The sequence below is a fragment of the Sciurus carolinensis genome, chromosome 4 (assembly GCF_902686445.1).
Source record: "Sciurus carolinensis chromosome 4, mSciCar1.2, whole genome shotgun sequence".
NCBI classification, from domain to species: Eukaryota; Metazoa; Chordata; class Mammalia; order Rodentia; family Sciuridae; genus Sciurus; species Sciurus carolinensis.
The window spans coordinates 112,868,912-112,880,240 of NC_062216.1; the positions used below are offsets into that span (position 1 = coordinate 112,868,912).

General features: G+C 50.5%; 1 protein-coding gene and 1 pseudogene across 1 annotated transcript; one reads left to right on the forward strand and one right to left on the reverse strand.

Annotated features, from left to right (window-relative positions):
- The first annotated feature begins 2,786 nt into the window (after positions 1 to 2,786).
- LOC124982406 (60S ribosomal protein L26-like) lies at positions 2,787 to 3,222 on the forward strand (annotated as a pseudogene).
- A 1,415-nt stretch (positions 3,223 to 4,637) lies between these two features.
- On the reverse strand, positions 4,638 to 10,501 carry Krt3 (keratin 3). Its single transcript, XM_047548976.1, has 9 exons — positions 9,849 to 10,501; positions 8,563 to 8,783; positions 8,036 to 8,096; positions 7,635 to 7,730; positions 7,174 to 7,338; positions 6,699 to 6,824; positions 6,171 to 6,391; positions 5,800 to 5,834; positions 4,638 to 5,325 (listed from the first exon to the last, which is right to left on the reverse strand). The coding sequence occupies exons 1-9, from the start codon at positions 10,473 to 10,475 to the stop codon at positions 4,964 to 4,966; spliced, it is 1,914 nt and encodes a 637-aa protein (XP_047404932.1). The 5' UTR covers positions 10,476 to 10,501; the 3' UTR covers positions 4,638 to 4,963.
- Positions 10,502 to 11,329: the final 828 nt, after the last annotated feature.

Here is an 11,329-nt window from a genome sequence, read left to right on the forward strand (position 1 = left end):
CCCTGGGTTCAATCCCCAGTACCCAGAAAGAGAAGGAAGAAAGGAGGAAGGAAGGAAGGAAGGGAGGGAGGGAGGGAGGGAGGAAGGAAGGAAGGAAGGAAGGAAGGAAGGAAGGAAGGAAGGGAGGGAGGGAGAGAGGGAGGAAGGAAAGAAAAAACTTCTCTCAAATCCAGAAGTGTCTCTATCAGCTCAGCTCTAGCCATGTCACTCCAGCTAGAGACAGTCTCCCAGGGAGAGGGCAACGGCAAACCCTCTTGCTTGGGTTTCCAGCGGTGGCACTGCTGATGTCTCCAGCTGGTATTTCTTTGTTGACCTGCACACTGTAGGATGTTCAGTATCATTCAGGTCTCTACCCTCTAGATGCCAGCAGCACCCCTCCTATTGTGACAACCAAAAATGTCACCAGATATTGCCAGATGTTCCCTGGGTGCGGAACCATCTCCACTGAGAACCACAGCTTTATGACCACCTAGAGCCATCATTTCCTGCCCCTTGTTCTCAAGGGGTTTATGGAGCTATCAACATTCACTCGTATCACCATGGATTCCCAGGGTATCAGGTGAACCTCCATCGGTGGTTTCCTAGGAGACCCACCTTATCTCCAGCCTTCCAATGTGCTGGAAGGGTTGGCAGTGATTAGCTTGCTTTCAGGCACCAGAGAGGTGTATTGTGTACTTTGTCTGCCAAAAAGTCTTCTGAGGAATGTAGACAAAAAAAAAAAAAAAAAAAAAAAAAAAAAAAAAAAAAGACAAAATTTGTGAAAATCTGGCCTTTGTCAGCAGAGAGAATGCATTTGGGCTAAAGTGCTGAGAAGGCGGAGAGAAAAGGCGGCCCAAGTCCCAGAAGATGAGATTTCTGATGATTGGCTGACAAAATTCCCAACCCGCTCTAGGCAAAGCAGTAGAGATTTACCTCCAAATTGCCCAAAAGCTTACATGCAAACCTTCATTGCCAGCAGTTAGGTTTGGATTACCTACAGGCAGGTGTTGAACTACTTCCATATTCCGCTGGAAAGCCATCCCAGTTTCCTTCACCCAGGCTTCTGTGAATGCATCACCATCACTGCGATACCTGCTCTGCCTGCAGCCAAGTATCCCAGAAGATAGAAGGAAATAGCCTGAAATCTGCAAATACTCCCTGTTCCTCAATGTCAAGGAGCATGTGAACCAGTGAGTGACAACTTCTTAGAACAGGAAGGTGCTCTTTTGAGCATTCCTTCCAGTGGGGAGGCAGAGGAAGTCAGCAGCTGGAGAAGTGTCAGGGATAGAAATTGGTCCTCTGTGACATCACATGATGATATGCCACTCCACGCACAGGGAAGAGGGTGAGGAGCAAAGCAGAGAACAGAAGAGATTCTTCACCATGGAAAGTAGCCCCAAATCCCAGGCAGGGGCCCAGGCATCAGTAGGCAGTACCCAACAATCACTGTTCTCCCTGTGGTAAAAATTCTGCTTCGGAGGACAGGAAAAGGATGGACAGATGACACAGCACCCACCTACTCAAAGAATGAAAATTCTAGTCAAGTACAAGAAAGCAAACACCAGCCCAGCAAGGGAAGAGCACTCGGAAAGTCAACACGGAATTGCACAAAGAACCCATGTAAGTGATGAGCTGAAGGGAAGAGAAGGGGCACTCAGAATCAGCTCAAGTTCCCTGGAAGGTGTTTGCAGGCTGGACTAGAAATGCTCAGGGATGGGTTCAGGGTTGGGCTCAGAAAATCACTCAAACATGGAGTTAACAACTCCTTTAGTCTCAGGTCCTGGTGCCAAGGTCACCTACCCTGGCCATTCCTCTGGGACAATGACACCTCTAAGAAAGAGTCCTCTCCACCACCCATTCCTCCTGAGCCAGGGTCTCCTTTAAGAAGCTGTATGTATCCCCACCTCTAAAGGACTTCCTAGGTGGTGGGTCTCCTGCAAACCCCACAGGATGAACAAGGCCAGTGGGCATAGGTTGGAGTCCAGGAAGAAGCAGCAGAAGACCGAGGCCATTGTCTGAATGTGAGACTTGTGGCAAGTTGATATTGTCCCAAGGAAGCCCAGACTGCTCTGGGCTTTCCTTGGAGCCATTTTAGAACCCCATTTTCTTTTTAAGTGTAGGCATTCTGGAAAACTTGGACCAGACTCTATTATCTGGTTGACAGTCCTCCTCTCCCTGACTAAATACCAGGTTTTCTTGGATCTCAGCCTGGGTCCTCTTTTTCTTCCTCTCTCTGGAAGAACTCGTCAGTTCCCATGGCTTTAAAAACCACACTCACCACCAGATGTATATGCTGTCTAGATGTGAGTCTCCAGCCCTTCTGAACCACTCTCACCTCTTGCTGAACTCTGGGCATCTTATCCGGCTGTCTCATGGGCAGCTCCAACCTGCTAAAGCAGAGTTCCAAAGGTCCTCCTCACACCCATCCGTCCTCCCAGCCTCACCTGGGTAAATGGCACCATCCACCCAACTGCTCACACCAGGCGACATTGTTGAATCTTCCCTTCCCCCTACCTGCCCTCTGCTGCCAGTCAATCTGCTGACAGTCCTGACATTTCCTCAAGACAGCCCCTAGTTTCTTTTCTCAATACACTTATCACAACCTCAAATTATTTTTCTTATTTATGTCTTTTCCTTTTCATTGTCATACTCCCTAACTAAAATGAGAGTGAAGCAACATCTGACCTTTGCTCACCAGTTAATCTCCAGCAGGTAACCCAGGACTGGTCAGGGAATAAGAGATTAGTGAGTACAAACATGTAGGCCTCTTCCCTTTTGCGACCCTCGCTGAAGCAATCTCTGCTAAAATGAAGTTCAATCCTCTTGTGACTTCTGACCAAAGCAGGAACCGCAAAAGGCATTTCAATGCACCTTCACACATTCGCAGTAAGAGTATGTCCTCCCCTCTTTCCAAAGAGCTGAGACAGAAGTACAATGTTCGATCTATGCCCATCTGAAAGGATGACGAAGTTTAGGTTGTGCAAGGACACTATAAAGGTCAGCATACTGGCAAAGGGTCCAGGTTTACAGGAAGAAATATGTCATCTATACTGAATGGGTGCAGTGGAAAAAGGCTAATGGCACAACTGTCCATGTGGGCATTCACCCCAGCATGGTGGTTATCACCAGGCTAAAACCGGACAAAGACCACAAAAAGATCCTGGAACGGAAGGCCAAGTCTCACCGAGTAGGAAAGGAAAAGGCAAATATAAAGAAGAAACAATTGAGAAGATGCAGGAATAAAGTTACCATATTTACAACTTGCATTAAAAACTGCTAAAATGAAAAAAAAAAAAAGTGTTTAGTGAGTACAGGTGAAATGGAGAAGGAAGGAATCCATTAGCAATGACTTTGTCCAGTAAGCCAGCTAACCCACTGACCTGGCCCTTTCCCACAGGGCCATCCCTAGATTGGGTCAGGGACTAGGTCTCACCACCTTGGTCTCCTGCCCGGAAAGGCACATCAGCTACCAACTCCCACCTTCAAAAGGACTTCCCAGGTCATTGAAGTGAAACTGGAAGCTGTATTTCTACACCGAATCTCTTTAGCCCCCAGTTTTTTGTTTACCTTCCATTTCCCTTGTCTCAAATAAATTCAGCTTTGGCATAGGAAGGACATACTGCTTCCCTGGCCTGTCTGGATGAACGTTCCAACTACAGCCTATGTGCTTTCTGGGAGCCCAGGCAGCAGGCCATGGGTGGAAGGCGGCCTCAGAGCCTGGGGACGTAGAGGAGCCTAGACTCAGGATACTCGGGTCCATTCGTAGCTCAGGGCCTCACATGCTATAAGACCCTTAGTGAACCCCCTACCCCTTCATCTGAAAGATGCAAATTGAGGCTTTGGACTCCTTGCTCCTGAGTCCCTTCTAGCAATGACCCTCTGGACAACCTTCCAATGGCCAGTTAACCCTCCACCAGGGCTTCCTGTGCAGGGCCCAGCCAGAATAACAAAGCTTTCATGGCTCAGGCACAGGGTGTTTTCTGCAGGCTGTCAAGGGTTCTTTCCCAGGAAGTAGGTTCTCTGTAGAAAATGCTGAGTTAAAGAACCAGGTTTTTTTGCTACAGGATTGCTCGGAACCTCTGATTTGTGCTCCAAAGAGGAAAACTCTAATGGGCATGGGAACCTTAATGCAGAGTGTTTCAATGGACTGGTGTTCTGGCTCAGACTTTGAGCCAGGCTACTGTTGAAGAATCTTGCAGTGCTGGGCTTCTAGCAGCTGATACTATCCCAAGGCACCTTGATAGCAGAAACGTTTTCAGGATGTCGGGTAGAGTGGGGACCAATACCAATCTATCCCCAAGGGCCTCCTTCTTCCTCCAAATAAGAGGAGGTGGGAGGAAATAGGTGACCGCTTGGCCCAGCCTCCTACCAGGAGATATAAGTCCCGCGGCCCCTGCCCACAGTGCTCAAGGAATGAATGACAACAAACTGGTGCCCATTCCAGTCCCATTCAGTGGATGGGGGGGACAAACTGTCTTGTTCCCGAGCAGGAGTTCCCCAGCTGCTCTGCTGACCACAGAGTCCACATGGGAGAGTGAAAGATAGAGAGCCCAGGGAGGTGACCAGAGGGGCAGGTCCAGCAGGGAGAAGGATGTGAAAAGGATGCACAGAGGCCTGGTGTGAGACACAATGCACTTTATTGGGGACAGAACAGATGAGCAGAGGGTGCTGCATGTTATATACATCAGAACCATGGTGACCCTCCCAACCAGAGAGGGAACACCAAGGGCAGCAGAAGGTGGCAGCTGAGGCCACAGCTGGATAATCACAGGCACAGGCAGGAGCCAGAGAGGAGAGCTTGACATCTTTGTGACTGGACTTGGCCAGGGATGTAAAGGGAAGAGCGAGAGTGCCCGCCTTCCAGCCCCAAGGAGCTGCTCCTTGGTGGCAGGGGAAAGGTGCTGGGGGGTCACTGACATTGGGAGGGGAAGAAAAACACAAGTGGGGAGCGAGGCACCAGGCTTGCTGCCATAAGATGAGCGCTCTATCTGGCATAGCGCTGGGAGGATTGGGAGGTTTGGGAGGACTTGACGCTGCCACCGCGGGCACTGCCTGAGCTGAAGCCTCCGCCACTGACGCCACTGACGCCAATGCGACCTCCGGAGCTGGAGCCAAAGCCACTGCCACCGCTGAAACTGCTGCCACCTCCGAATCCACTGCCGCCACCAAGTCCACTGCCACCGCCAAGTCCGCTGCCACCGCCAAATCCACTGCCACCGCCGAGGCCACTGCCGCCTCCCAGACCGAAGCCACCGCCTGCACCACCTCCTACACCAAGGCCACCGCCATAACCGCCTCCGTAACCACCTGCTGAGGCTGATGTTGTGCTGCTGCTGTTGACCACAGCTGTGGGGAAGGACAGGACAGCAGTTGGTGGCCCAGCACCCACAGTACCACATTATAATTAGCTTATGAGCCACCAGGCTCAGGGAGATCAGGAGTGATCCGTGCACCTGATGATCACTGTGAGCCGTTCTGATGTCACTAGTTACGCACTCCAGTAATGTTAGGTCATTATGAATTATCCAAGGGTCCCTTCTACACAGGGTCAACCTCGATGACACCCTTGGGTCCAGTGTCTGAATTTCTCCCCCAGTAATGGGCTTCTTATTGGATACTTCCCACTGACCACCCAGACCAATTAAAAGTACCAAAAACCCAGAACAATTTCAAAAGCCAATCCAATCCACGAGCCCCTCCATTCCCAGAATACTCCTCCAACTTCTATAGGAGTATTTTCTTAATTGGCCACTACTTTCCTGGGTTAGTACAGATATTTGAGAATCAACTCTGATTGTCAGGGTTCCTTCAGCTACTTACAGATGCTGACAGCACTCGGGTACTCTCCAGACATCCTGTTTAAATAAGAAAGTAAGAGAAAGGTAGCCCCATCACTAAGCAAGCTCCAGCAAGGGGATGAATAGCAACTAGAACTGAACTCAGAAGCCTGGCAGGCTGGTAAGCCCTTCCATCCCTCTGTGGGCCATAACAAAGAGACCTGCGTACACTGTCTGCATACGCGCTTTGACTTCCTGTGGAGGGAGTGGGCTGGTGAAGGCAAATGGCTTTCTGCAAAGCCTAGGGAAGTGGTGCGCTTCTCTTTCCAGCAGACTACCGTCTCCGTTTACTTGGTCACTTATGAGGCCCCTCAGCATGTGACTTGGGCCAGGGAGATGGGACTGAATGCTCACCTGCACTCCTCGCCCTCCAGCAGCTTGCGGTAGGTGGCGATCTCCACGTCCAGGGCCAGCTTGACGTTCATCAGCTCCTGGTAGTCACGTAGCAGCCGGGCCAGGTCATCCTTGGCCTGCTGTAATGCAGCCTGCAGGTCTTGGAGCTTGGCATTGGCATCCTTGAGGGCCATCTCCCCACGTTGCTCAGCTTCTGCGATGGATGTCTGCAGATTGGCATTCTGGGGAAGGGGAAGTTAAATGGGGTGAGCCCAACAAAAGGGTCCAAGGCCTTCTACCTCTTAGAATGGATGGCCCCATCTTCAAGTCAGGGGACATCACCCCTCCCCTAGCGCCTCCATTTTGTCTTCATCCACAGTCATTTCCCTACAAATTAACCAGTCACCTAGACTAGTTTGCTCTTTGCACTCCCTGGAGGCGGAAGCTGGCTAGAAAGACTTACAGAAGTCCACTCCCAGTTAAGAGTCCAAGCTCCTCACCCTCATCACTACTAGGTAGCCCAGGAGCCAGCATTCAAGGCCACCCCACCTGCTTCTTGGCGTTCTCAATCTCTGCCCGCAGTCTCTGGATCATTCTGTTAAGCTCCATGATCTCGCTCTTGGTGCTCCTCAGATCATCTCCGTGCCTGCCAGCTGTGCTCTGCAGCTCTCCCAACTAGCGAGCAAAAGGGAAGACTTTGCCTGAGATTAGTAAATCTTTGTTAAAATGGCATTGAATTGTATTTCAGCAGGGACACCTCCAAGGGAAGAGGACAACTGGTTTGTTAAAATTTTTTCAGCTTGCAGTCCCTGAACAAACTAGAATCAATCCCACGTGGGGACAGTGCATATATCTCCCGCCAGGGGACAAGACTTCTGCAACCAAACAGTCATTAAGGTGATGTATCCAGAGGATAGAACCAAGAAGCCCTCAGTGACCCTAGGAACTCACCACCCAAGAGTCCCATAGGCCGCAACCTCCCTGAAACCCTCAATGGATCCTCTGAGAGGTGCCTTGCACCCACCTTGGTCTGGTACAGAGCCTCAGCCTCAGCCTTGCTCCTCTGGGCGATGTCCTCATACTGGGCACGGACCTCAGCAATGATGCTGTCCAGGTCCAGGCTGCGGTTGTTGTCCATGGACAGGACCACAGAAGTGTCGCTGACATGGCTCTGCATCTGGGACAGCTCCTGCCAACACAAAATCAAACTATTAACTTTCAGGGTCTCTGCAACAAGCACACAGATCCCTGGAGAATCCTAATCAATAGTCCCACTCACTGACTCTTAATTTTAAAGGTGCATCTAGCCCACCCTGTCCCAGCCACTCAGAGAACTCAATGTCTGCAGCCCATAGTGCCAAACCCCTCCCAAGGGACCTCATCTCTAGGTTCATCCCTGATAGTTTTCCAAATATATACCAAAATGCCACAGTCCCAAATCTGAAAATATCTCCCCCTCCCTCTCTTAGTAGGAAACATTCTCACTGCATCATAAAGGGTCCTCAGGAAGTTGATCTCATCCATCAGGGCATCCACCTTGGCCTGAAGCTCCACCTTGTTCATGTAGGCAGCATCCACATCCTGAGAGAGACAGGAGCATAAAGGCCTTATCCCTCCAAAGAACAAGCTGCAAACTGCAGCAAGAGAGTCAGGGGGACCAGTGCTGGGAATGGTCCTTGTCTAAGATGGGGCGCCAAAACAAAAGGGTGATTCCCATCTCAGAGTTCAAGTCTATCAAAAACTAAAGGCCAGGGAACTGACTCTTTTAAGGATCTTCCCAACTAATATGCATGTGACTTCTGTTTATTGCACCAAACGCCTGAGCGTGGAATCCCCCAACTCTGCTGGAAACCTGTAGCTACAAGACCCAAGAACCTCACACTTACCTTCTTCAGGGTCACAAATTCATTCTCAGCAGCTGTACGTTTATTGATTTCATCCTCATATCTGCGAAAGTAAGAAAAAATAGCTGAGTTTGGTTTTTAGGCAGTCAAAAAGATGACTATTCTTTGAAACCCTGAAAGTTCATCTCTTCCACCCCTCTGTCTCTATTCCACTCTCTTAGATGAACACATCCTCCTTACTACCTCCCTGATGGTTAGCAGGACCAACCATTCCAATTTGCCCAGGCAAACTGTCCCCAGGAAACCCCTGGATCCCAAGCAAACCTTCAGAATGGATCTTCTCTAACCTGCCTCATGAGGAAGTGTTTGTCTCTAATCTCCTCCCTCTTTCCACAAGTTCATTTGTAAAGGACTGTGCTTGGGGAAGGAAGATGAGTGGGAACCCAATGAGTCAAGCTGTCTACCATGAAGGCAAGAAGAGGGAAAGAGGTCAGGTGACACCACAGCACAGCAGTTGGAAGAATGCAGACTGGGCCACGGCACTTTCCCACTCCCACCCTGTCACTCACTTCTTCTTGAAGTCCTCCACCAGGTCCTGCATGTTCCTCAACTCCGAGTCCAGGCGGCCTCTCTCCCCAAGGATGCTGTCCAGGTAGTTCCTCAGGTAGTTGATGTGGTTCTCAAAAAGAGGCTCAAGGTTGTTGGTGCCTGTGATGGAATTGGTGCCCTGCTGCTGGAGCAGCTCCCACTTGGTCTCCAGGACCTTGTTCTGTTGCTCCAGGAACCGTACCTGCAGCACATTGGGGAAGCAACACCAGACAAAACGCACAGTGGAGGAGGAGTGGAGGCCCTCAGTTAGCTCAGGTAGGTCTGGGTGTCTGTATCTCCTGGTCCCCCAGCACAAAGGCCTAGAAAGCATGTGAAGATCTCCATCTCCTGCTATAGCTGCAGAGACTATGGTCAGATGGGTGATTGGTCTGGGCACTAAAGATGCAGCATGACTTGGAAAGTTATCAAGAGAGGAGAGATGTGCAGGGAAACTGGAAATATCCTTCCTTGATGCAGAATTGTAAAGATGCTTGGTGTTCCTGGGAACTTCAAGACTTTATTCCAGTTTCCCAAAATACAGTACTCTGAAACATGTACATAAAGCCACAGCATCATTTCTAAGACTCCACTGACAATGCAGTTCTTCAAAGGCTATGAGTCACTGGAACTGACACTGATTGACATGTCATAGTCAGCACCTCTTTTGAACCTGGAGAGGAGACAGCCTCATGTGAGCTGTCCTGGTCTGAAGAAGGTCATGGAACACCTTCCTCTTCTGGACGAGTAGCAGCACAGAGGAAATCACCAACTTCTCACAGCCCCTTGGGACCAGGGTTCCACTTAAACCTTGTTAATCCCATCTCAGAGGCATCTCTCTCTTTGCATGGCACAACACATAGGGAAGAGGGCCTCATTAAAAGTCTCAGAGGACAACTCCTATTTGCCAAGTCCCCAGTTCAAGGTCAGACCCTTCCTTGCCAGTGGCCATGGCCCTTGCCTTAAGCTGCCAGCTCTGCCAGTCTAGGCCTAGGCAAGGAAAAAGGCAGGAGACTTGATAATAGGGTCAGACAAGCAAGATATGGTAGGGTTTCAGTCCAAATAGGGGATCATTGTCTTCCCAACACCCCCTCCCCTTAACTATGGGGGCAAATTCATCAACCTGAATATCTCCCCAGACCCCAGAGTTCTGCCTAAGTCCCTCCTGTCCAGCCTGGCCCATTCAGGACATATTTAAACACCAGTGACTCTAAACATCAAATTCAAAGTCCTTAGCAAAAGAATGAGAGTCCCATCATAGTTTTGTCACCTTGTCAATGAAGGAGGCAAACTTGTTGTTGAGAGTCTTGATCTGCTCCCGCTCCTGGGCCTTCACTTGCCCAATCTGGGGGTCAATCTCCACATTGAGGGGCTGCAGGAGGCTCTGGTTAACAGTTACTTCCTGGATTCCTCCAGGGAAGCCTCCAGGGCCAAAGCCACCAGGCCCACCAAAGCCACCAGGCCCACCAAAGCCACCAAGACCACCAAAGCCACCAGCTCCCCCAAAGCCACCAGCTCCCCCAAAGCCACCAGCTCCCCCAAGCCCCCCTCCCATTCCTCTGCCACCACCAAAGCCACCCCCAAAGCCACCTCCATACCCACCCCCAAAGCCACCTCCATAACCACCTCCAAAGCCACTGGCACAACTGCTACGCCCTCCACCGAAGCCACTAGCCCTTGAGCCCCCAGCTGCCACACTGAGGGAGATACTCTTGTTGCCACCTAGGTTGTAGAGGCTGCGACTGCCAAAGCCACCTGCTGCACCCCGGAACCCACCACCAGATGCCCTGGAGCGAGCCACACAGCTCATCCTGCTGCTGCCGGAGACCACAGCCGAGCGGCCAGAGAAGCCCTGGCTTCCACTGCTGAAGGATTTCTTGCTGGCTTGTCTGTTCATGGTGAGGAGCTTGGTGAACAGAAGAGTTTGAGAGGTAAGCAGGGACACTGAGTCAGAGGAGGGAGAGGGACTGGAGACCTGTGCAGAATAAATCCCTTTATATACATTTGAGGAGGTTGCTGGGCACCAATGAAGGAGGGATAATTAATCCCAAATATTCATGGGCTGGGTTTGCCCTAAGGCAATAAGTTTGTTCCAGGCTACCAAACACACCTTGAGAACAATCTGAAATGGTAAAAGTGCTAAGGTGGCAGGCTTACCTGGCAGGGGGCGGTACCTGGCGGTGCCCCGTGCTTGGGCATGGCCACCTCCTAGTTTGCTGACAGAACCCAGGAGGCACGCTGACCTGCATCAGGGGCTTAGCTCAGGTCTGTCTATCCAGCAGCCACCCCTGGGTGCTGCCAGATTCAGACTCAGCTCTGGAAAAGTGAAGTGGAAGGAGTAGGGGAGTCCTGGTTCCTCGAGTGATGAAAACAGTGAGGCCCACCCGAACTCTGGGAAAGCATCTCCATAGAAGGGGTGACACAATTCACTCCAGAGTCGGCACGTGGCTATTAAGTGGTCACCGTGTGCCCAGCTCAATGCTGGACTTGGCAACAAAGTAATGACCTCTCTCCCTCCTTTGCTGGAGACAGACCAGAATGATCACCAATCTCCCTCTTTCCCAGGCTTCAGTTCAGTAGCTTTTCGGCTTATGACTATCTTCTAAGAGAAAATGTGTAGTTCACCCGAATGCACATTGATCAGACACTGGCAAAACCCAGCATGACAGATATTCGTTTGCTTTGAAAATTTCCCAGAGAAACTATACACTATGATCTACATCTTGGGGCTTCCTACATTTTGGCATTTAT

What these genes read in the sequence shown, in the direction of transcription:
- Krt3 (XM_047548976.1), bottom strand. Translation starts at nt 10,475, where the DNA reads ATGAACAGACAAGCCAGCAAGAAATCCTTCAGCAGTGGAAGCCAGGGC. An exon ending in GTGGAGGACTTCAAGAAGAA is followed by an intron (nt 8,097 to 8,562) that starts GTGAGTGACAGG and finishes TTACTTTCGCAG; the next exon opens with ATATGAGGATGAAATCAATA. An exon ending in AGGCTCTGTACCAGACCAAG is followed by an intron (nt 6,825 to 7,173) that starts GTGGGTGCAAGG and finishes TTTGCTCGCTAG; the next exon opens with TTGGGAGAGCTGCAGAGCAC.